Genomic DNA, 26,578 nt, shown 5'->3' with positions numbered 1-26,578 from the left:
GGGCAGGGACACACCTGGCAGCGCCGCCGGGCGCACCGGTGCATTAAATGGTCGTTTTGGGGGGGGGGGGGGAGAGGTTTGTTTTCGGCACCTTGATTGTGTTCCTGGGCGAAAGGCGTGTGCCGGAGCAAGGCAGGGCAGGCTAAACTCTCAGCGGTGCTGAACTGAGGTTTTCATCTTCGTGGAAATAGAATTGGTGTAGCGTCGATTTCTCTTACGTTGACGCCGTGCGGCCGCTTTTAGAATTTAGACTTGATATGTATTGGACGTGAAGCGAAACCTAAAACTGTTCCTCCAAGCTGCTGTAGAAGTGTCCAACCGTGTGTTCTTGCTAACGCACTGGTGCCGCAAGAGCGGTCCCGAGGAGGCTGCGTTCAGGGGATATTTTTATCTCCAAAATCTAGATCAGGAGATCCGCAGTATAGGCTAGATCTAGTGTATTCAAATTTTTTTTAGCATCTTGGTGCTGAGCTTGTGCAAGCTTAATAATACTTCCTCCTATGGCTTTCCATGTAAGCGTTTCCACTGCTTGCTTTGTTGAATTCATGCAGCGTTTCCAAGTGTGCAGTACGGACCCATTACATCATGGCAAACTTTTAAATACACAAATAGGCTGGTAGCAATGACACCGTTAGTTTGTCTGTTTCAATTGCTAATTTTTTAACTTATCAAACTAATTTGAATGTCATCTGGAGAAGGTCTTCAACAGAGTCATATGAGCTATGATATGATTTTAATTCTCACAAATTGTAATAATGTACCAGGACAACTATTAGATAATTTTGTACCCTCTTAATGCTGCAGCAGTATTTTGAAAAAAGTTTAGGATCCCGTATTCTTTTTTTTTGCTTTTATTGTACATTGTTAATGGGTTTTACAAAGAGTAACTGTATTATCCGTCTACTGAAAGGAATTTGCTTCGATATTCCTTCAAGTCTTAGTATCTGGGTTTCAGAGTAGCATTGATACTATTCAGTCTTTTCCCAGGCTTTTATGCTCATCTCTACTATTACCTGTGAAAAAGATATGCAAAACAAAACAGAAAAAGATGATTTTTATCAAACTTGCTGAAGCAGATCAAATAGAAGAAACAGAAGTTCTCAGTTTCACTGTTGCTACAGAGATACAGATATTGCCAATCTGCAGGCTTGGTAAAACACCAGTTTTATCAAGGAATAACATAATTGTACAGGATATAAACATTTCTTTTTAAAGGAGCATATTGTATTCTACAAGGCTTGATATTTTTTTCTGCCTCCTCATTTGAGAGGAACTCTTCTGTTCTCTGTGCTGTTACATTTTATTTTTCAGTTTGTTTATTTCATGTCCTTGTCCTGCAGCTGAAATGATGTTGTAACATATTTAAAGATGCTTAGAAATCAGAGGAAATTCAAACACATATGAAACAAAGAACTACTACAGAAACTACTTGAAATGGGTGTATTTTAATTATTTTCAGTAAAACAATTTATTTTTGCTATATCTTCACAAAACCTGAAGTTGCTAGTTTTTGGATACACCTTAAAATTTGGAAAGGATGAAGAGGAAAAAGAATTTGTGTTATTATGATGTGCATACATTTATTTATATTTTTATTGTTCTGCCAGTGTAAGAGTAAATGTTTAAAATATTTCTGAGCTTTACTGTAGTTATTACACATTGCCTAATATTGAAAAGTGTTATTTGTTAGGAATAGCCAAATTAGTATCAAAACCAGTAAGATAATAGTCCTTTTCAATCAAAATCCTGTGAGAACATGAAATATTTCTGGTAAAAATAGCTCCAATGAATTTATTCAATTAAATTTGGTTGATATATGAACGTGAGAGATCACAAGGAAGATATTCTTCTGAATTACCATCTGTTAACAGTCTCTGACGATTTAATGAACTATTTTTGTCAAAGCCTCAATGTAGCAGATTTTTACTTAATAGTTAAACCAGACTTTGGGTTTTTAGTCTTTTCTTACAGTAATGATATCTAACTCCTCATGCAGATGTGGATAGTTTCTTGTATTTACAGCTTTGGAAAGAACAGTTTGTTTCCACTAAAACGTTGAGTGGCAATGTAGCCAGTGGAAGTAATGTAGTTACTTAAGTTCCATAAACCAGCTGCATGTGAAAATAGTTAGTTATGTTTGTGTAGCTGCACAATGTTGATTTAAATTGCAATAATTTTTAGCATTTTTTTGTTTGAATAAGTAATATGTGTTCAAAGCTCTGTCTCTCTCCCTACCTTTTTTCCTTGAAGTTTGATGCCTTCTGTTTACCAATAAGTGGTGCTGGGATTTTGAGGTTGTTCTTTGTTTGGTTTTGTTTTCATCTAGTCTTCCCTAAGATTTATAGATCAAAGATCCATATAGATACAGAACCACCAAAAAAATAGAGACAGGCCTTGGAAGTGAGGGTCATAGCTTAAACACAGAATATTAACACAGAATTGAACAACTGTCAGGAAATGTATTTTTAAAATAGTGATTTTGCTAATATGCAGAACAGCTGTTGCAGTCACCCTTAGCTGAACTCTCTGGTTTCATGTCCAAGCCATGTTCTCCAGCATAAGGGATATTAGTTCATAATCTTGGGGATTATTCTATATTAATAGTTTACGTTCTTTAAATTGGTGTTTTAGTGACATCTCCCAAATTGCAAGCTAAATAAATTTGACAGAATCCTTCCATTCATTTGAAAACTGAGAGGAGCAGAATCTGACAGTGAAAAGTGACAAATTCATATAGCAGTCAAATTTTCTGCCTATTTGGTTTTTGATTAGAGGCTTGTTACTGTTTTGGAAATAAGCCTATAGACCTGGGATATATCCACAAAAGGTTTGGCTTTGGTTTGGAGATAGTAAAAAAATTTGGGAGACCTTCTTGTGCATCTTGCAAAACAGTGGAAGAACCTACCCCAAAAAGATTGCTATAAATCTTTCTTATTCAAGAATGTTTCCCTCTTACATAATTCAGAATGTCTTTTTAAGGTTGGAGAATGCTAGTGTTTCTACATCTTTTTTTTGGCTCAAGCAAGACTAGATTTGTGACAGAGAAGAATATGTAAGAATCTGAAAACATCAGAGTTCACAAAGGTCATTTAGAAACACTGATATTGGAATCTCTCCAATGGCAGTTACCGTACCAAAAAAACCCCAACCAAACCCACAACAAAACAACCCTATTGTTGCAGTGACACAATGGGAAATGATTGGATAAAAGACTTTTTTTTAAAGAGTCTTGAAGCAACGGGTATTGGAGCTGTATTACTCGTCTGCTCCTACAGTCCACCAAAAAGTTCATCTTCGAAAATTTTAAGTTTGTTTTCAAGCCACTTTACTTTCTCATGCCCTTTTGTTACAATTTCTCTGTTAACCTCTGAAGTGTAGGTAGACTCTTGCTCTAGAGTGCGGTGCTGCTGTAGTAGCCCAATGGAGAGAAGATGAAGTTGAGAGCAACAAAGGGAAACAAGAAAGCTGCTCTAACTCTACCTGCTTGGACATTTTTTCTTCATAGCTCTTGTGTACTTTAGACCTGACCTTTTCTTCCTTGACTTTCAGTCCCCAAGTGGTTCCACATAACTTGTGCAAGAGCATGAGCTTTCTTTGCTGGGGGGCTGTACACTGGAAACAACATATGAGGCATCTTTCATGACTGAGTAAAATTGTTTAACCAATGCTTACAGTGTAACCTTTTTTCAAAGGCATCACTTCTACATACCTTAAATCCTTTTTCTAATCTGCATGGTAAGCATGGTGAAGTGTGAATATCATACAAAATGTGTTTGTGACTTTTAACTTACACTTAGAGATATGTTTGCCTCTGTAGTATCCTTAAAAACTAGATATCATGTTTTTTCTTCAATTGAATTGCAGAATGCTTTAAAATTTAAAAAAAAAAGAAGTTACTTATCAGTTACTTATCTGTGATTTTTAGAAGTGTACGTGAATTACTCTTACGTGTTTTTTCTTGAATATATCTCCATTTCTGGGTATGTATCCCATACAATATTAACCAGTGAACTTTTAAGCAGGACACTGAATACATGAGAAATAGGCACAGCTACGTATTATACACTACTTTGTTTTGCAGTTTATGGATGATAGTGCTGTGATCATGTGTCTGAGTTTTAAGATGATATTCCTATATATAGTCCAGTACATTACACTGCTAACTCACTGTCTCTGTTGTGTATGTACCTGTGAGTGATATGCTGCACCTTCTCATTTTCAGATCTGCACAGTGTGGGAGGAGTCGTCTTGTTACAGTTAATACCAACTTGGTCATGGCATTGCTATATGCATTTGTTTTTCAAAATTAAGAAATTTTATAGATAATTTCACAGCTCTTGTATAGCTTTGAGGAAAGAATCATTACTGCCATTAGCGTAGTCAACAGCAATGATACTGACTAGGTAGAAATTTACTGGTGGGCATGCATGTCTCTCACTTACTCAAAACTAGTTAAAAATGTGGAGGAGTTCAAAACTGAGTCATAACTTGGCACTGCAGAAGCAGCTTCCTCCCCCACCCTTCGCGCTCCTAATTCCTGTCCTGCCAAAAACACTACAACAATAGAAGCCTGCAGGAAAGGTAGGGTGGGGAATCTTTATTCAGAAGTTTACTTAGTATAACACAATTGAGTTGAAACTCTTGAAATATGTATGTCAGTTCAATTTGAGCATAATTATTTTTGTTTAGTAAATAAGCATCAGAGGCTGTGCTGACTCCACTAAGGATGCAGTTAAGTTACTTTTACAGTACAGAGCATTTGAAAATAGTACTGCTGGTTTAAGGAGTCTCATTCCTGCCCATGCCTATATAGCATGCCGCTTCTGCAGCTGTGCCATAGAACTGTTTGTGTTGAGATGCTGTGAAGCGTATGTATTATGAATGTATCCATATTTAAGATTCACTCCACCCTTCCTTCTCTCAAGTACTAAAAATCTAGATCAGTTCATAGTGAGCCCCATAAAGAGTAGAACTGGCACAACTGAGGGAGCAGTGTGCCCAGGTATAGGGTCTGGGATGAGCAGGCAGAGCGAGAACTTCCCAGGCTGGTACTGTTGAAGTTTGGGTGGTGTGAAAACTATCGCCTCAGGCTTTAGTATGGCTCCATTAATACAAATAAGGATTGTTGCAAAAAACACAATAAATGCCTCAGAATAAATGTTACTTTCGAAGTTGAGGACATATGAAACTTGCCCTGAAACTGAAAACTGAAGAACAAGGAGTAGAAAGGAAAATAAAAACGGATTAGAATTAAAATGGAGAAGGCAGGAGAAAAAACAATTTTTGTCATGTTTCTTGAGGTTTAAACTATCTTCTGAATAAGAATGAAATTGTGTAAGCGCAGGTGTAACTAAACACAGCTAACATTGGCTAATTGACTAGTTACATCTTGTCTGCTTTTTACAGTGGCTTGATCCAGCTTTTCCAATTTCAAATGTTAGATCATTTAAATTGATAGCTTTTCTGGCATAATAATGAAGTAATATGATGCTGAATAGGGATTACCCCCATTCACAGGGAAATCAGCCTGTCCAAGTTAATGCACAGAGTTAACAGTGCATAAAAATTCATTGTTTTATAATATGTTTGGATTATTCTTGCATTAGGATGAAATTGCAGTGTTCTTATAATAGGATAAAGTTTATTCTTCTGATTCTTGGGCATGGATTTGGGGAATAAAAGGAGCACTGAGTGAAATGTCAAGCGAAAATCATGGTGTTTAAGATTACAAAGAGAAATTGATGCTGGATGCTTTTGAGTGCTTGTTTTTCTACAGCTTTATTAAATTAATTTAGAGAAGAGGAAAATAATTAGAAAATGATTAGCTCACTTCTACATAGAAAGTGTAGGGATTTTTGTTTTCTTTTTGTTTTTAAGGCTTTATGCCTAAGACCAACAATGATGATTGTATTTCCAGACTATTTCTTGATATGGTATGTGTTTGTGTTGCTCTGACTGAACTTGAAATCATCAAGGTGGTTTTCTGGTTCTTTGCTTGTTTGGTTTATACAAACTACTTTCCTGCTATAGAGGACCAATAGCTATCCATATAATTTATGATTGTCTTGTACTTTTGCTCCAGGTTTTCAGTCAAGACTCTGATCGACCGTTCCTGTTTTGAGACTATAGATGATACTTCCCCTGAATTTAATAATTTTGCAGCCATTCTGGAACAGATTCTAAGTCATCGACTGAAAGGTATGTTAATTAACTTCCTTACTGGTGATGTTTTTGCCATGAGAATTTATTTGTACGAAACCAGTGTACATCTGCTTGATGCTGAATGAAAATGTTGGCTTTCTTTGTGTGTCTGTCCCTTTGCTGTTGCCTTCCTGATTGTTTGCATTACTGTGGAAAAGTCAAGGAAACGTTTTTTTGTGAAACATGTTTCCAGTGTTCTTGTTGGAAGCCGCCTCGGCTGGTAATTAAGCAAGTGGATGTTGCCATGGTGCTGAGCTCTGTCTGCTTTTCTGCCTTATGATAAGGCTGTGTCCTAAGAGTCTGAGTCTGAAAGACAATTGTAGTGTTTTCTGCTTTAACAGAAGCTATAGAGAGCATATCTGTGGTGCTGCTCCCTTTTCTTTCTCCCTTCCCTGCTTTTGTTGCCTTCTTTTCCAGATGCTGTGTTTAGGTCCTTTCATTCCCATCCCTCCACCCCCCTAGTGAAGCTGGTTTTTGCTACTGGAATGTAATGGATGTGGATTAAATTGCTTTTGAGAAAGGTCAGTTGTTGATTCTCCTCTTGTATCGGAGTCAGGTGTTGTTCTAATTCAAGAAAATGTCTGTTTGTGTTTTCTGATTGTTCTAGAGGAAGCTGCTTTACTAGAAGAACAGAACGCACCTTAGCAGTAACAGTTGCTAGAAAAGGACTTTGGAAGCTTCTCCTCATTTCTCAGTTCTGTGTACAGTTTCTGAAATTATTTGAGGATTATGAAGGACATCATAATCATCTAAATATAGATGTGTAATATGACAATCTACTCCTTTTCATACTTTTGCTTTTTAATATTCATAACTAGGCTTTGTGAACAATATTGTGTGTAGGCTGACATTTGAGTAGCACAATTACTACCTGCTGTCATTCTGTCAGAGAAGGAAAAAAAAAATCACACAGTGGGGTAGGAACATAGTGTTTGTCACATTGTGACAAAGATTATTGGAGTGATTATGGGTACTTAGCAACTTGACGCTGCAGGGAAATTGCTCTGTTTTCTCCTTTTCCCCCAGCTTCAGTGATGTTTGAGCAAAAATCATTATGATTTCCCCCCCCCAACATTCTTTTGCTTCACAGTCTATTATTCAGGACAGGCAGTACAGAGAAGCTGCCTTGACAAGCTGGCAAATGGGTTACAGGCAAATAGAATTTGCAAGTAAAAAATTATTTCAAATAAGAAATAGAGAAAATCAAAAAGCTAAATTGTTGTTTCAGTCTTCCCCTTGTAATTACCAGTATGATTTTCGAAGTTTTCAGAGTTAGGTAAAAATATGGAAAAAGACAGCAACTTAAGCATTGTATTGCAAACAGGGGAATATTTTGGTAACAAGCTAGATCACTGCGAGTAATTATTTTATTCTTTTAAAACTTGAAAGGGAAATTGAGACAATAAATGTACCATGACAATTCAGGTTTTAAGATGGTGTATATTATACAACACAGGGCTTGAAAGAAATTGCATTTTATTGATGGAAACAACTAACATATTCTGAATGCATACTTGGTGTCAGTAGGAGCGGTGATTGCAGTGGGTTGTGTAAAATGTTTTAAAGCAGGCAGAACATAGCATGACCTGTTTGTCTATGGTAAGATAAATGGCTTCATTGTATCAAATTGTTGTCAGGATAATCTGCTGTCAGTGTAGTTAAACAGATGATCCAGATTTGAGAGTTTGAGTATATAGACCTTTACTTTCAGAAGGCCATGGCAAATAACAATTCCTAATCTTTAACTTCCTTCAGAAGTACTGGGTGAGGAAGGAAGAATTAAAAAAAAACCAACAAACAGACCCAAAAAACCCCATTTAATTTGCATTGTAAAGGACTAAGTTTACTTTTATTAGAATACTTTTACTGGCAACTGTCTTTTCTGACACTAAATATAATATGTTTTTAATGAGCAAAGCATAGTCTTGACAGAATATTGTGACTGTTGCTGCTTGTTGGTTTCGTGTTCAGATAGGATCCAGACAAAACAAAATGGAAGGAAGAAGGATAGCCATTTTAAGGGGAAAAAATGTTCAGTTCCAGGGATTAGAATTTTATGCTTTTCCTGAAACTGTTGCAATTAAGAATTCTGAAATAATAGTTCTCCAATCCTTATCCTCCTGGCTGTTCTGCTAAAAATGCCAGTTATAGCAATATGAGCACCATTTTTAAATTGATTTTTTGATAGGTAACTGATCTGATGTTGCCAGCTCTGACTAGCAAAAGAGTCATGAAACAACATTCGTAGTGGTTTGGGTGGTTTTGTTGGTTTGTTTTTTTCTTTTCAGAATCATTGAAGAATTTAGTTTGGAAAGTACCTTAGAAAGTCATCCAGTCCGACCTCTTGCTCCAAGCAGGGCTGTCTCAGATTGCTCACGGCATTTTCCAGTTGAGTGTTGAAAAGCTCCATGACATTTCTTAAACTCTGTGCAGTTTGCTACAGATTTCCCCTCTCACTTTGTGCTTACCTTTCCCTGATATTGGCCATGGTCCTCACCGGATCCTGTGGTGAGCCAGACCAGGAAGTCAAACAGGCAGAAAACTAACGACTTTCCCCATGGATGCACTTCTTTAACCCAGCTGCTCATTTTCTTAAGAGTGGTTTAGATGTAGGTGTTTGCTTAGTAATAAAATGAGATTGACATAAATATATCAGCTCACACAATAGAGATCTGTGAATGCTGCTTGAATGCAGGTATCTGTTCATGTGATACAGATGACTTAGGACATATGGCACCAAAATAGTTCCAAAAAAGGTAATATAATATGCCGTGGCCAAAAGGTGACAGTTACAGGTACACCAATGCCAGTAAGTAGCAGTCAGGAATAGGCCGCTGTTGTTAGAAAAAGCAGTCTGGCTCACAGCCTGTTTTTGAATTGCCCTAAGGAAGAGAGAGAGAGTTTGAGTAAGCTGTATTAACTGTCTTTTCAGGGATTGCTGTTGACTGCCTTCTGCTCTAGAAAGTGGAGAGATACTTACCCTGTACTGTGTAATACTTGTGTGTAATATACCTGGTACTCCCTAGAAGTGCTGGATTTATAGTGAATGCAGAGTAGACCAAATATCGTAATGAGGAGGATATAAAGCATGTGTTCTTCCTGTCACTAAAATAAGCTGTGTGGCATGCCTGCTGGCAAGATATGATACTACTGGATGGGACAATTGAAGATCTTGAAAAGGTAGGAGAGACGGAGTAACAGCAAAAAATGAGTGACTAATTACTCTTTTATTCCTTCTCAGGAATAAGAATTTGCATGGTTTTATAATACAACAGAGAGTAAGTGTATCCTGAGTGGATACGGAGACAATGTATTTGAAGGTCTCTGGACCAAATAAGACCTATAGTCCTGAAAGGGATTTTACAAATTTGTATACAAATGTATGTGTGTTTGATAATCTTTACAGCAAGCTGGGTAATTTCAGGAGCCATTTTTTTCCCCAGATAGTTGTTTGGAATTTGTTCCTTTCTTAACTGTTCTGTACTGTGGAGATTAAGCCGTATCTTGTAGTTGCCTTGGTGGTTTCCTGTTTTCACTGCTGGCCACAGATTTTTCAGGTGTATTTCCTTTAAGTGTCCTTTTTATCAGATCAACTAAGTAAATATAGTTAGTGCAGAAATGGTAGGGGCATCAAAAAGTGTTCAGCAACAGTTCTTGGGATTTGATCACAGGTATATCCTAGCTGATTTAAAACCTGAAGTAAATTCAAAGTGATGTATATATTGTCTTTACTATATCACAGTGTTGTATGGTTTTCTGCCTTTTTCTATCACTTTAGATTAGTTTTAACTGAGTTAGTACTGAAGAACACTAATAACTATTGTAGATTTTTATGGCCATCGTCTCAAGCATATTTCTGAAAACTATTGTCATGTGCATGTATTTGCTGACTTCCTATGTTTTCCTTGTAATATCCTTTACAGCAAAATGTGTTTATATCAAAACTGCTAGCCAGTATGCATGTTTAGAAATAGTTTTGGTGTATAAAATTAAGTTCTGTCACTGACAACGAATGTAGTGCATCTTGCTTGTGACTCCTGTAATTTTTGTATGTCATGGTTACTGTGAGCGTACTTGTCATCTATACACTTATTTGCATTTACCACCATAATGACACAAAACAGTATGCTATACTGTGCTATTTTGACACTTTTACAACCTTGTGTGCCTTTTTTCCTGTATGTACATTTAGAAAGTATTATTAACACATCAAAAGCTTCTGCTAGAGTTGCCCATGGAAGCTGCTTGTCTTTATCTGATCTATGTTATTCCTAATTTTTAGTGACTGCGGAGTTCGTTTGCTTGCTTTTCTTTTTTCTTTTAGAAAACTTACTATGAGTAGTAAGCTTCTAGGGTGATCAGTGCTGCTTGAGTGGAAAGATAAATGTAATAATTTCTCTTCCTTTCCTCATTCGAGAAAATGTTCTAGTTTTGTGCATCATCAATAGTCTGGTGGTAGTAATGGTAAATAGCTCTACTAGTGATGTCATTGGTAAATGTTGTTCAGTTTTTGCACTTCTTCATAGTAAGCAGTGAAAGACTTTTCTTATATCTGCAGTGCATAATTTATCCCTTCCCATATGGTTTTTATTTTACTTATTTATTTTTAGGAGGGAAAAAAAAGCACTACTACCTGCTATTTCATGGAGTCTCTTTCTTTTTAAGCAATGAATATTAATGTAATTTTTATTAATCAAAATTCCCTGAATTCTCATAATTCAGGCATAAACAGTGGTTACAAGGGAAAGGGTATGAATTATGTCTGCAGAAGACAATTTGTGCTTGTAGGTCTAGGTCACAGGTGAGGAAGCAGGGTTCTCTGAGTGAGTAAGATGCAGCTTGTAATGCTGCTCATCCTGAGAGAAATAAATCTTCTGGCTAAAATAGTTAAGGTAATGGAGATAATGGGAGTGAAAAAGATAAGTTAAGGAAATAAGAGCTGAAGGCACTACTGTCATGAAAAAGACAAAGTCTAAGCATATAGCTGCAGTGTCCCTTTCTTTGGTGCAATAATGCTATTAGCAAAATAGCTTTTGTTACTAGATTTAATATTTATACACACATAGTGACCCTATTACTGTTTTTGGCTAAAAAGAAATAGTAGGGCTCTTGTGTAACTTGCGGTTTAGCTCATCCTCCTTTCTCTTGTATGGAGGAAAATCTTAAATGAATTTATAATTGTCTTGGAGGACTGGGTTTATGAACTACTGTAAATTTTTAATGACCCATTCTGTAGACCCAAAGTAAAAGAGTAGGTATCATAGAAATTCCTCAAAGGAATAGCATGCCAGTTTATCACCAACAAGTTGTATTAAAACTTATTTTTTGCAGTATAGAAAAATTTGTTGTGAACTAAATAATACAGGCAAGTCTGGAGAAAACCTGCCTGTACCTTAGGGCATCCTAGTCGTTACTACTTTGCAGTTGTGGACCTTTGTAGATATGAAATTGGACTGTGATTGAGTAGGAATCAAATTGTTTAATGTCTTATTTATGAAGAATTTCTTGGGTGTGAAAAAAGATCTGCAACAACTAATGTTGTGGATGTTTGTACCTAGTTGTCAGATGGGAGCAGAAATGGGTTGATACAAATAGGTGTGTAGCAGTATTCAAAAATGTGGTGAAATAAAAAATTTTCACAATATTGTTTCTATTTGCTTTGCAGTTCTGGAGAGAAGGAATTGAATTAATTTGAACAATATTAAAGCTACAGCTTCCATGCTTACCTAACAATTTTGTTTGGCTGACAAAAACAATAACATCATTCCTGTTGGAATAGCTGTCAGCTTCTGTGTCTTCTGATGACATATAAACTTCATGGCAAAGATAACATACTCTTTGTCCTTTGGACCTCCCAGGAAACTTACTCTTTCCTTAAGAAGTACTTTGACAGAATGTAAGTTGTATACTAAAATTAGCTTTCAAATTTATTAGGACCCTTTAAAATTTAGATATTATTTTAGAATCATAGAACAGCCAGGTTGGAAGGTACCTCAAAAGATCATCTGGCCCAACCATTAGTGGGAAAGGGAGCCTAGATGAGATTATCTAGCATCCTGTCCAGTCGCATCTTGAAAAACTCCAGTGATGGGGACTCTACCACATCCCTGGGGAGGTTGTTCCAGTAAATGATTGTTCTTAGTGTAAAAAAATTCTTTCTTATGTTGAGATGAAACCTCTCCCAGTGCAACTTGTACCCATTGCCCTTTGTCTTCTCCATGTGGCTTCTTGTAAAGAGAGAGCCTCTGTACTCTTTGTAGCCACCCTTTAAGTACTGGAATACTATGATGAGTTCCCCTCTAAGCCTTCTCTTCCCTAGGGAGAAAAGACCTAATGCCTTCAGTCTTTCCTCCTGGGGCAGGTTCTCCAGCCCTTTGATCATCTTCGTGGCCCTCCTTTGGACCCTCTCCAATCTGTCCATGTCCTCCTTGCGTGGGGACCAGAACTGGACACAGGACTCCAGGCACAGCCTGAGAAGCGCTGGGTAGTGGGAGCTATTTCATTCCTCATTCTTGAGAGTTCTCATGGTTGTGTACATTGAGTGCCAAATAGAATTTCATACACTGAAAGCTTTTAAAATTGTAGGGAATATACAGCTTAATATTTCATTTAGTAGTTTTTAAAATACATTCTCACTATTCTCAGACAGTCTTTTCCGACATTTTTCTGTGTATGGAATGATTAAGGAAGTTTTTCTTCAGATGATGTTAATTACTAGAATGTGGGCAAGGTTTAAAGTTGTAGGGCGAAAATAGTGAAATACAGAAGTCCTTGATTCACAAAAGGTCCTGAGCTGGCTGTGAGTTTCAAGTGAAGACAATTCCTACTGAAGTCTGAAACCCATCATCATACCCTCTCGCAGAGCTGGCTGTGAGATGAGAGCCCACTGTTATGTCAGAGCATATTGTAATTATGGCCAGCTTGCTTTGTTGATCAGTGTGAGCCAAATAAGTGCTGTGTTGCGGGTATGTACTTCTGTTATAAAGGTATTTTTGTTTTTAAATGACATGTGTTTTTCATGTGTTCATTGGTAAAAGGAATTGCTTTGAATTAGTGACTTCAGAAAACTAGAGTGAAACTGTTTGTTTTTTGCAGAATATATTCCGTCCTTAAGGTAGTTTGAAAAAGCCACAAAAGTTATTGTATGATATACTTGCCTTTATTAGGCATTGGAATTGGTGACAGAAAATCATCTTCACACTTCACACTTAAGTTGCATTTAATTTTGCAGGTATAATCCCCAGGGCAGAAATGTTTGTGATGTGGTAAAGAATATGAAAAATATCTGTAGCTTTTCATGGTGTTGAAATGCTGTTGAAATCTTGTTGCTCTCCACTACACTCATCATTTCAACAAAAACTGTAAATTCGTAAGAGCGCTTACCTCATGGAAATTCTTTTATTTTAGTCCTTAGAGCTGAGAAGATCTGAGTCTACAGTAACTGAAGCACCTTGGGATTTTGTTTTTCCTTTGGCATATTGAGTAGTATATATTAATTCTTACTGCTTTTTCTTTTATAAGTCTTTTATCAAGCTTTGAATTTTAATAAATAAATCCATCGCAAAGTAAGCAGATGGGCCACAAAGTCAAGTTACATGCACCCTCTAGGGAAAAAAACCCACCACTTGAATTTAAGATCATAGGGGACAGATCCTTGACACTACTATGGCTATGCTTGGAGCTAAGATAAGTCATGCTAGATAAAAATATCCTTGTCATCATATTTTGGCATTTTATTTTCAGTATGTATCATTTGCAGTATCAGTCTAATATTCTTTCTTGAAATCTGAGCTTTCTAACAGCAAAAGAATTAGAAGTCTTTCTGATAAATTAGTAAAGCTTCAGAAGTACAACTCAAGACTTGAAATAAAATAAAATTAGCTTAACAATAAGATCTCATTTTATATGGAGAAAGGGTCTTGCACATATGTAATAACGGCAGTCACCAGAAGGCAATGTTCATCTTACTTTTTACATACTGTTCGCAGTTGTATGCTGTTCAGTCTGAAAAATGGGGCTGAACTGTTATGTCTGTAATGAAATTTATGCAACCATGTGGAGCCGTTGCAAGTAGTATGTAATTTTGCCTTTCGCTTTCTAGTTGCAATACATTCCAAGCTAGAAACTAATATGAAGGATTTTGATTAAAGCTCCAGAAGAGACATTGATTTGCTCAATTCATTTTGGTCAGCTTCCCAAGGAATGTTCTGTGTGTATTCAAAATAAATTGTGACCACAAAACTTTTTTGATCATGCATCAATTTCTCCTTCAATGGAAGCACATTTTGAAAAATTCCAATCTGCTCCTAAAATAAAGCTAACGCTACCACAGCAAACAGTGGTCTTTTTTTTTGTGTGTGTGTGTATATATATATTAAAAAATTATTTTTTTTAAAGAACAAAACTTTCTTTACTTGACTGTATTAGTGAAACACGTGGTGCTACCTAAAAGAAAAAACAGAAATACTTCTTGCATCATATTTTGAAGTCACAACAGTGTGTGCTCTATTGTGATTTAAGAGTCCCATGAAGAACTCGAGTATTATTATAGCATACTAACAAGGAAAAAAACAACAAAATACACACATGTACACAAAAGCCCCAAACTTCTCTTTGTGCATCAGTTTCAAACCAGGGTGAGCTGCATGATGCAAGTTTTTTTACACCTGTGAGCCAGTTTTCAGTAGGAATTTATGGACTTCCTAGTATAAAATCCTGTCAGTGCAGGCAACTTACAGGGAAGTGTTTTAATTATGTTTATCTCCAATACGCAGAGAGGGAGGTTCATAAATCTTTACGTATCTTGTATTTTGATTTAAGGTCAGATCACCTGGTTCGGCTATGAAAGTCCTCGTAGTTTCTGGGACTACATTCGAGTAGCTTGCCGAAAAGTCTCTCACAATTGCATCTGCAGTATTGAGAACATGGAGAATGTCGGTTCTTCTAGAGCTAAGGTAGGGAAGAGAAAGGTCAAACTGACTTTTTTATTACGTTGTTCTGTGTAAAATACAGCTGACATTTCTGTACCCAGAAGAAAAACATATTACTAAGCTTGCCCCACAAAATTTTTCATTGTTTGAAATAATTATTTTTTATATGTACCTAGTAAATATTTACTTAAAAAAAAACCAAACGCTTTTAAATCTGAATGTGTTTCCTTTCAAATTTATGTTATTCAGTAGAATAAATCTCAAATTCTCTATTCAGTGAGCACATTGTATTATAAAATGATTGCCTTCACATTTTTGAACTTACATAATTTTTTGAAAATGCAGTATGTTGAGGGAAATTAAGTTCATGCGGGCATGCCTAACAAATATTATTTTAAAATTGTAGAAATTTGATTCCCCCCCCCACCTAAGTATCATTTTATTTTGTATATAATTTATGCACTAATAGAAAAGGTGTGATCAACTCTTGAGTTTGTTGGTATGATTGTGCAGGAAGCCTTTAATAGATTTATTTGCTAATAAAGATCCATCATTTTAAAGGATCTGTATAGAAATTACATCACAATTCCTGATTGTAGGTATGATGGAAACATTAAGGAAGTAACAATTTAATGTGTTTATATGCATATGAACTGAATAAGAATAAGCTTTAAACTGACCTATTGTTAAATCTTAATAGTGTGAGACAATGTAGACCAACACCTTAAAAAAATACTGTTGGACAGAGATTACAAGTTCTTTTTACTAGATTGGAATGCTTTTCAATAGCTTGTATTTCTGTGTAAAGCAGCCTTGATTGATAACTGAGAACCTTCTGACTTGAAAGTACAAGTAGTATGAAAGAATGCACAAATTAATGTTCTTAATACTTTTTATTCTTAAATGAACTGGAATCAGTTGTTTGAACAAGTATGCAAAGTGTGTTCCATGGCTATTTTAAAAATCCTGTAGTTCCAGATTTTTATTATGCTCTGGATTATTCACAGTTGGTGTCATTGGTGAGGTGGAAATATTTAGCTTGTTATATACAAAAACTTTCTAGGTTTTTTTCAGGGGCATGATGGTGGTTTATACAATTTAAATTACAGGTATTTATGCAACCACAATTTTCTTCAATAAAAGATAATGCTTAGATCAAGCAGCACCATGAATCTAGTAGATCTTTGAGCAGCCATTCTGATGATCCATAGTATTGCAGAACAGCTTATTTGCTATGTCTACTGTGGCTCCTTTCTTCTTTTATATAGACTCAGTTTTAAATTTTATATAGTAAACATATCTGTAGTTTGTGTGGAAGCTTTAAAATGCTTGAGATTCTATGGCAAAAAGCTGTTGACTGGTTTTCCTATCCAGAATATTACATGCTTTTCCTAGCACTCAATGTACTGGAGTAGTAGACTGATAATGTAAGTCATGCAGCTTTTCTTCTTGCTTATATTGAGATCTGGAAATTCAGATAATTTGGAGAACTTATTTCAAAATACTTTCTGGAGAGACTCATTTTCTAGGATGTGATGATTGTATATTCGAGATTTATTTTAAAGGTATTTCTGAATTCCAATATTTTAATAGATATGAATATTTAAATTCAGTAGATAATAAGATGCAAAGCTATTTTCTGAAATACTCTTATAAATAAATTAAAATTTTCTTTTACTCTGTGGAAAACTCCATGCCAAATAGTAAACAAAGCAGCTAATTTGTGCAGCAAGTGTGGAGAGCGGTGTTGAATTTTTAAAGGTGCGCGTGGGAGTATTTGGGATGTCTGTGTCTGAAAAGATTGGAGGCATGTCGACACAATACCAATGGCATGCGTGAGTTTTACCGGTGGTCCAAACGAGTGTCTGCTTCAGCCTGGAAGCTGTTAGTAAGGGTTTGCCAGTGCTAGTTAGCCCTGCTTTCGCTGGAGCTGCATAGGCTTTAGTCATTAGCTAAGCTGCATCATCAGGGTTTGACTGTTTCACGCATGTTCTAAATAACTGCAACATAAAGACAGCTATCCAGATAAACCTCCTTTTAATCTTAGTGCACACTATGTTAAGGTTTTTGCTGTGTTGTTGGTATTTATGAAAGCAAATTTTTTTGTTATTTAGCATCTGCCTATTTTATTATAGGTTTAGTTTGATCTAAGTCTATATAAATTAAAAGTAGGATTATAATCTACTGCAGGTGGTTTTGGTAGAAAGTCTGTAGTGATATTCAGCTAGATGTCAATAAGCACCAAATATATTAAGCAGAAAGACATCTTACTACTTATATAACCATTTGTAAGTTTATATGGGTTGCAAGAAATATTCCTGGTGTTCTCAAAATGACAGTCATAACTATGGCAGCCATTTGAAATGTCTCTTTCTTGTAAACTACAATCCTGTGCACTAGACCTGTAAACATAGTGCAATATACATTCCTAAAGGTTATTTTTGAAGCTATTGCTTTTGTTTATAGAACTGTTTGAATGAAGTTTTGCTTTTGGACTACAAGTTTTAGGCCTCTTAGATTTTATTTCATTCCTGTATATTATGTGCACCTTCTGTAATGATGTCCTTATCGAGGGGGAAAATAATTTATGCAAATTACATAATAAAGATATGTCACTGAGTTATAATTTTTTTTTTATTGATCCCACAAATATTTGAATGAATGCAGAGAATTAGTTCTTACTTAAATCACCTTGAGGGTAGGTTACTGCTGCTTCACAGTGGAATGGATTGGATGCTTCCAATACCATCGTCTTTAAAATGAAAAGCTTTCTGCCCTGATCTGCTACCACTTATGCACATGAGATTTTCGAAAGGCTGGAGTATACAATTGAAGCAAAATCCTTCTCCCGTCCCCCCCCTAAAATTTTGGAGAACTTTATTTCAAAATAAAGTTTATTTGTAAGAATGCATTTTCTATTTTCATTATTACTATACTGAAGTACATCTTAGCAACAATTTCTGTTTAGTGGTAATTTTGTTAATCAGTTCATTTCAGCCAGGTAAATCAACTGTATTCATTTTCAGATGTAAAATTAAGTGTTTCATTCTATAGTACTTAAATATTTGATATCTGTTTCTTCTTGCAGGGTCGAGCCTGGATCAGAGTAGCACTTATGGAAAAGCATTTGTCTGAATATATTTCCACAGCTCTGAGAGACTTCAAAACAACCAGGTCTCTAAGACTTACATTTTTGCAATATTTTAGCAAATGTTGCTTAAGTGAGGGACTTGCTTAAGTGAGGGACTTAGGTTTGAAAGTGAATGTTCCACTTGATTTGTATAGGAAAGGATGTCACCAGTAAAAGAGCTATAACCTAGTAAAAGATATCTGGAGTTGGTATCAATTGACTGGATTTTAGCATGTGTAAAACTGCACAATTGAAAATCTCTTTGTGATTTTAAAAATGTGGAAATGAGTCTGGAATTATTGAAAGGTCAAAAGACAATAAAACCTCTCTAAAGAAGGAACTAATTCTGAAATTGTAGCATGATAAAGACAGAAGATGTAATGTTCCTTTCAAAATTAGGTATGGTTCACAGAAAGCCCTAGAGACTCAGTAAAAAATAATTTTTATAGGAACTTTTCTTGAAGAAGAAAGGAAGAGAATTCCAGGAAACTTTTGAGAAATATAGAGAAACAGAATTAGTGATCAGGCATAGCTAAGATTCTTGATGTAATATGAAAAATGTGTAACAGATTTTTGTTGTACCTTCTAATGGTGAAAGCTGTTATGGACAAGAATATGCTTTGTGATAGAAAATACTCTGGCAGTTTTGGACTGGTTCTAGATAATGTGATTATTATATGATGCTTTATCCTGTAACAAGTGTGTCTTGTAGATTTATGATGAAGTCATCTAAATGTGAGTGGGTCTATAACATGTTGCGGTACCTTATGTTGAACTCTAAAAGTTTTAGACATACTGAATAGACTATTTAAACAATAACAATTTTCTCCGTAAGGACTTCTGTTCATTTAGAATATTATTTCTGTTTGTAATACTATTTGTCCACAGATCTCCGTATATTTTGCCAATATTAGGGTGACTTTGAAACACAACTAGGTAAACATCCCATTTTATTGAAGTTTCCAGGCCTGTCGTCTTTATTTTACCCAGATTTGCTTGCATTTACAGTAGTCAGGAAGCTCATAAAACAAAGATTTCTGGAAAACATTTACTCATGTTGCCTCACACTGAAAAGTCTCTTGGGTTTCAAGAGACTGAAAGTTCCTTTCAGGAGGAAGAGGAGGGTCACAAACGATGTAGTTAAGTAGTACATTCTTTGTCGCTGTTTGGTAGTGCGGTTTGTTTGCTAGTGGATAACAGTGGTATTATTTTATTAGCAGTTTCAAATTCATTTATTTGAACGTGTTAATGTTTCATATATTTGAATGTACTTTCAGTGGTATAGCTTTTGGAAACAACCTCTCTTGCATTCCAAACATAGTGCAAAGTTTTGAAGTAATATTTTAAATATATCTAATGGAAATAAAAGTTACAGTTTCAGATCTTGATAGTGTGGATTTCAAATTCACTAGCAATAATGGACACGCTTTCTTTTCCGGTGTGGGATTTCAGATACCTACTAAGTGGCCTGATTTTTTTTGGTGATGCTTTGCACTGTTTATTTAGCATTTTAAATTATGCATTGTGCTATATGTATATTTAATAATTATTTATATAAACTATAAATATAATATGTTACACATGTATATGTAGCATATGAGATTCATCTATCATACTGCTAGCTCTTTTTAAACCTTACTGCTGTATTTAGGTGCCTGATCTTAGGGCTAGTCCATTAATGAAGCAGCACATTATTAGTGCTGGATCTGCATATTACACTTGGGAAGGAGTTGGATTAAGCATGGGCACACAATTATTTTTCTAACAAATTGGTCAGCACAGACTCTTAAGTTAAAGTAGGCTGTTCTGTTGTGAGATGTCAACTGCATAACACTGAAAGAAGATTTGGGAATTTTCCAAGGGGACTGTTGTTTTGGCTGGATTACTGTAGCTGGTTTAAGAAACATTGCCACTGTCAGACTAACATCTGCATCTCACTGTGACAAGTATGCCCTGTCTTTTTTGTGTGATTACTTCCTAGGCACCATTTTACAATATGAACTGAACACAGTACAGATTGGTACCTGGCAGTGACTTTACAGATGCCAGTGAAATGGTTTGTAATCAGCTTGTACTGGGAACTAACAGCTGTTAGTTCACAAATAAGAGTAACTGTACTGAATCAGACTGTAAAGTCCATCTAAGCTCAGTATTCTGTCTCAACCAGTGGCCAGTTTAGCCTCCTGGTGCCCTTCCTGAAGTCAGAGGGTAGAGAACTGTGTCTGTACATCATAGCCTCAGTGTCAGGACTATAATCTCTATGTTCCCAGAGGAAGTCTTCCAGATTTCTTGCTTCCACTGAGAACATCCAAGGTCTTGGACAACTTGTTTCCTTACAGCAAATGAGTGTCTGTAATGACACTGCAAAAGTGGGACTTCTGACAGTGTATATTATAACACAGTTCAATCTTTGGAGCTGTGCCCCAAAATGTGTCTTTTCTGGATGTTCGCCATGCAGCCAGCTCGAGCTCTCACTGAGCCATCCCAATGCTTTCATGCAGTTCTTAAAACAGATGGAGCTTTTGGTAGGGCAGCGTTGCTGGTATTTGTCTGAAAGATAGGTTGCATTCAGTAACCTGGCACCTTCTTGCAGTCATACGTTGCTAGAATGTATAGGTGGACTGTGCATCTCGGTTTCTGGTAAGTGACCTTTCAACCTTGCCTTTGGTACTGAACAGCTCTTGGTTTCCCTCTTTCCACATGTAACACTCCGGTGTATTCTAGTGACCTTTTTGCCTCTGCTGCTGCCAAGACTCCTTTAACACAGAAATTAAAGTTGTGTGCTACTTTGCTAAACAGACCAAATGCCTTTTTACAAGGCCACGCATGGCGATGGTGGGTCCTATTTGTCCACCCTGTGCCTGGAACGTTGTCTGGAAGTAGCTTCTGTGGTAGCTGGGAAGAGCTATAATAATAAATGGGAGAAAACGGGGAGGTGGTGAGGGAATACAGATTTTAAAATTGTTGCTTTATTGGTCACTGTTCTCAAGCAGCCTTCACAAGTCTGCATATACCAGGGTATGTGAAGTGTATTTTGAGATCAAACCATGGAGTTTTAAAACTTTGGCCAATAGGTGTTTTACAATAAAAAATGGTGTTAAGAAAACAATCCTTCTTCAAATACTGAAAATTTTAATTCTCAGAATAACTGGATGCAGCATGCATCTTCCCAGCATGCAGTATTTTAAGAAAAAGTATGCTACCTGAAAAATAGCTGATTTGTGAAAATATTTTTTTTTAAATAATCAACTACTAAGAATGAAGAGTGAATGTTGAATTGTAAAACAGCCTGCAAGTACAATTGTTGAGAGAGAACTTTTGTTTTCATACGATGGAATAATTATTTTTTTAATGTACGTGACACAAATTCTTCCTTTCAGTAGTTAAGAATAAGATATGTTCATCATTTTCTTTGCATTTTGTCCGTGCTGTTCCACTATTTCTTAGGGCTAATACCGTAAATTCTTTTTGCTTTTGTCTAAATTTTTATGTGCTCTAAGATTGTGGTGTTTTGTGCTGTGCAGTCTATTGGTTTGCTGTATTTGAAATGAAACGTGAATACCCCTGGGCTTCACATGAGTTGTTTTTATTTAAACTGGATTTCTTCAGTTTTCTGTTAACTATGAAAAACATTATTATTTGAGAGAAAATGGTATTAACTGAACTAATTTCTTTTTTATTGAAGGAGATTTTATGAGGATGGAGCAATTGTTCTTGGTGAAGAAGCAAATATGCTTGCTGGTATGCTGTTGGGACTCAATGCAATTGATTTCAGGTATTATATTTGCATGGTTCATAACAAAATGCTCAGGAAAAGTACTTATAAATTGATTCATTATGGAAAAAGTTAGATTCTCTTGATAGTTTGAGAGACAAAACTTAGGTGGGGGGAAGGAAGGGGAGGGAGAGAGATTGATCTTGAACGGCTCTTCTAGGTAAGAACAGAGTTATGCCATAGTTTATATAGCTGCATGATTACATGGTCTTTCTTTCAGGTATCAAAATCCTGAAAGCAATCAGAAGTATAATTGCAGAAGATATATCAAACCTATTAAGTGAAGTTTACAGACAATTGAATCTTTTAAAGCTATTTTTAAACTGTAAGGAAAACTGTGTGATTAAATACGTGGTTATGCCCTCGTACTCAATGACAGTATTGTAACTGCATATGTAGAAGGTATAGGTATCTTTAACTTTAGCACTTCTAGATTTTAAAAGCTTAACCTACAAATGACTGTTTAGTATTAATTTGTGTTATAATTATCTGCAGCTGAACTGCAAAGTATCATCAGATTATATTAATTTACCTTTGCAATCTCTAGCTAGACTTCTGTGTGCTTTGTTATATGATTAATTCTGTGTTTTGGGGTAATGAAGGTGCAAGCACACCCTAAATAATATAAAAAACATCTTGGGGGGTGTGTGTGTATATATATATAAAAAACCATCAGCAAGGTATAAAGACTAGAGTACCTATGAAAAGATCAAACCTGGCTGGTGCAAGGCCCTGTTAATATGCCTGGTTGGGCCCACTTAGCCTGATACAGAGCCATTGGGGTAGCGTTTCGTAAGACAGCATAGGGAAAAGGAGAGTGATAATGCTTTTCTCCAGTCTTCTGGCTGTTAATATTTACCCTGCAGCAGCATTAATGCTTGTCATAAACCAATTTAGGAGATAAACTGGTAGAAAACAGCACATAGTCTCACTGGATGCACTGAGTGAGTGATTGTTGCCAAAAGGCCTTTGGAGATTTACTCCTGCTTATGTACCCTTATACCAGTTTTGAGGCTTCTTGGACCCTTCTGTGAGCCCACTTAACTTGTTAAAGAGTAAAAAAACATACCCAGTAAAAAGACAGGATAGCTCTTTTGTTGTTAGCTAGTTTGGTTCACGGAAGCATCTTATCAGTGGCAGAGATGATGGGACCATAAGGCTTAGAGAAGAGAAGAAATAAGAAGGATTGAGTAATATCTTCCCTTTCTGGTGGCAGTGAGCATTTAGTTCAGCTGCCTGTGGAACTGCAACTGGATGCTAAAGGGGAAAAAAAACCTAAAAATTCAGGTCTTGGTGGCTGAACTAGCTCATCATGGAGTCAGATAAGTGCCAATACCACTGTAAGGAGGAGAAAGGGAATGTCTGGTTGGGGTTTAAAAAAAAAAAGAAAAAGCAAGGAGGGACAAGTTGAAAATGCAGGATAGCTTCTTTTGCCAGCATTTAGTCATTAGATTGGCTTAACTGCATCCTCAACATATGTTCTGGGGGAACAGAAGTGTGCTGCAAGATAATAAGAGAGCTAGCCTTGCATACAGCAAATCCAAATCTTACCAGATTAGTTTAAGCTTTACACTATATGAAATTAAACTGCTTCTGTATAAGCACTATACTTGGAAGGACTGTAGCTATACATGAATAAGAAGTATAGCAAGAGTAGGTCTGCAGTATGTAAATCCTCCCATAAATACTCATCAATTAACTGTGTTTGTCTCACATAAGCCTCAGTGATACATACTACCGGTATGAGAGCTTAGTTGTAGGAATGCACTTGTTCTTCCTTTGTCCTCTGATTTCTAATATAAGCATATTTATAGGTATCTGTTAATAGTATTCAGAGTAATGATTGGTTCTCATTGGAGACATTTAAGTTTTTGTCAATGCAGTTTTTAAGAGCCTAAAAATTTTCTGGGCAAAATAGGAACGTAGTATTACAGGAGCATTTTTATTATGTCACATATAATTCATAGTATTGTGTTTTGAATGGCTGAGGAGCTGTAGCCATTCTTTGCATGTTACATTTGAGATTATTTTTTTTCAGCTCAAACAGTCTTTCATAAATGTTGACTGGCTAATCTATGTGGAGCTGTAAATAAGACTTTAGGGTGGAGATGGGGGAACCCAGGTGAGAACAGAATCTAAATATTTTTTTCCCCCCTCACAGCAATGTGGAATTATGTAGCTACTTAAAATAATTGTGATTTTGCAGGAGGGTTTTTTTGTTGTTTTCTTTGCTTTTCTTTTCTTAGGGAAAAAAATCCCCTTCAGATGTACTTCCCAAATACCACTTAAGTGACTGTGTTGTCAAAAATGGCACTCTGCAATTAAGTTAGCAAAAGCTGTGTCTTACTAGAGTCTGTTTTTTGATGACAGAGATAGGAGGAGTGAGGAATATGAGCCTTGTGGAAGCATAATGAATTTTGTCACTTCTGTGATAATTAAACATGATTCAAATACTATCTTCTATATCCAGTACAAAAAGAATACAGTGTAGATGAGCGCTTTATAAAGCTACAGCCATTTAAGAACATTTTCTGAAAGTTAGTTTCATTAGTGTTCCTCATCTTCCTGCAGCCCAACACCAGAAAGTATCTGAAAGGAGAAAGGCTCTGAAAGGCTGTGGATGTGGTCTACCTGGACTTCAGTAAGGCCTTTGACACCGTCTCCCACAGCATTCTCCTAGAGAAGCTGGCGGCTCACGGCTTAGACAGGTGTACTCTGCGCTGGGTCAAAAACTGGCTGGACGGCCGGGCCCAGAGAGTTGTGGTAAATGGAGTTCAATCCAGTTGGCGGCCGGTCACGAGTGGTGTTCCCCAGGGCTCAGTTTTGGGGCCGGTCTTGTTCAGTATCTTTATCAATGATCTGGATGAGGGGATCGAGTGCACCCTCAGTAAGTTTGCAGACGACACCAAGTTGGGTGGGAGTGTTGATCTGCTCGAGGGTAGGAAGGCTCTGCAGAGGGACCTGGACAGGCTGGATCGATGGGCCGAGGCCAACTGTATGAGATTCAGCAAGGCCAAGTGCCGGGTCCTGCACTTCGGCCACAACAACCCCATGCAGCGCTACAGGCTTGGGGAAGAGTGGCTGGAAAGCTGCCTGGTGGAAAAGGACCTGGGGGTGTTGGTCAACAGCCGGCTGAACATGAGCCGGCAGTGTGCCCAGGCGGCCAAGAAGGCCAATGGCATCCTGGCCTGTATCAGAACTAGTGTGGCCAGCAGGAGCAGGGAAGTGATCGTGCCCCTGTACTCGGCACTGGTGAGGCTGCACCTCGAATCCTGTGTTCAGTTTTGGGCCCCTCGCTACAAGAAGGACATTGAGGTGCTGGAGCGTGTCCAGAGAAGGGCAACGAAGCTGGTGAGGGGTCTGGAGAACAAGTCTTATGAGGAGCGGCTGAGGGAGCTGGGGTTGTTTAGCCTGGAGAAAAGGAGGCTGAGGGGAGACCTCATCGCTCTCTACAACTACCTGAAAGGAGGCTGTAGCGAGGTGGGTGTCGGTCTCTTCTCCCAAGTAACTGGCGATAGGACAAGAGGACAAGAGGAAATGGCCTCAAGTTCCCAAATCTAAACCAGGGGAGGTTTAGATTGGACGTGAGGAAAAATTTCTTTACTGAAAGAGTGGTTAAACATTGGAACAGGCTGCCCAGGGAAGTGGTTGAGTCACCATCCCTGGAGGTATTTAAAAGACGGGTAGATGAGGTGCTTAGGGACATGGTTTAGTGGGCATGGTGGTGTTGGACTTGATGATCTTAGAGGTCTCTTCCAACCTTAATGATTCTATGATTCTGTGATTTTTGAGAACTGATTTTCGACTTAAAGTTAGTAGGCTGGTTACATAAGCACTCTGCAAACACTTAATTGAGTTTAAATACTGAGGATTCCAAGCTCATCCATAGCTCTTCTGTTTCTCTTCCTTCAGCTAACTTTCTTTTTCCTGTTATTCCCTTGCAATCCATCTGTATTTTCAGAATAAAAGCAAATATTTAAAAATTAGGGTTTATACCACTTGCCCTGATCTATTCCCTGATAATGTGGAATTTCTGTTTGTTGAGGTTTTCATTATCCTATAACATGCTCGGTGACTCCCATTTAATATTAAACAGTGTATCTCAGCTGAGTAGGATTTCAGTGTTAAATACTCTAGGCCTTTCTTATTATCAAAAAATTAAGAAAAATCAAGTTTCACATTGGTAAGATTCAACTGTTACTGTCACTTAATTTTCTTGTTATAATCTTACAATTGTTTCTCTGTTTTATCAGTTTTTGTCTGAAGGGTGAGGGATTGGATGGCAGCTTTCCAGCTGTCATAGATTATACACCGTACTTGAAGTTCACCCAAAGGTACTTTTTATCTTTACACTGCTCTTTTTATTTTAATTCATTGGCAAAATTTTACTTCATACTGGGCCTCTTACTTTTCATTTCACATTCAAAATAATATCCATATCTAAATACAAACCTGTATACTCGGCTACCTTGCTCTTTCAGACTGGTGGAATTATTACATGACTCATCAGGTGAGTCATGCTAACTTTGTTTACTTGGATTA

At 36.8% G+C, this 26,578-nt stretch overlaps 1 protein-coding gene across 1 annotated transcript in view; it reads left to right on the top strand.

Annotated features, from left to right (window-relative positions):
* The first annotated feature begins 5,898 nt into the window (after positions 1-5,898).
* The window catches only part of RUNDC3B (RUN domain containing 3B), a 48,430-nt gene continuing 27,750 nt past the window's right edge, over positions 5,899-26,578 (top strand). Inside the window, exons 1-6 of the mRNA XM_009330595.1 lie at positions 5,899-5,933; positions 6,083-6,198; positions 15,022-15,155; positions 18,220-18,305; positions 21,947-22,036; positions 26,290-26,370. Of these exons, the coding sequence (XP_009328870.1) occupies positions 5,899-5,933; positions 6,083-6,198; positions 15,022-15,155; positions 18,220-18,305; positions 21,947-22,036; positions 26,290-26,370 (542 nt within the window). The remainder of the gene's footprint in view (positions 5,934-6,082; positions 6,199-15,021; positions 15,156-18,219; positions 18,306-21,946; positions 22,037-26,289; positions 26,371-26,578) is intronic.

Source organism: Pygoscelis adeliae, unplaced genomic scaffold (genome assembly GCF_000699105.1).
Source record: "Pygoscelis adeliae isolate BGI_AS28 unplaced genomic scaffold, ASM69910v1 Scaffold27, whole genome shotgun sequence".
NCBI lineage: Eukaryota > Metazoa > Chordata > Aves > Sphenisciformes > Spheniscidae > Pygoscelis > Pygoscelis adeliae.
The sequence above is the reverse complement of the archived record's forward strand: the minus strand, read 5'-3'. Positions and strand labels throughout refer to the sequence as shown.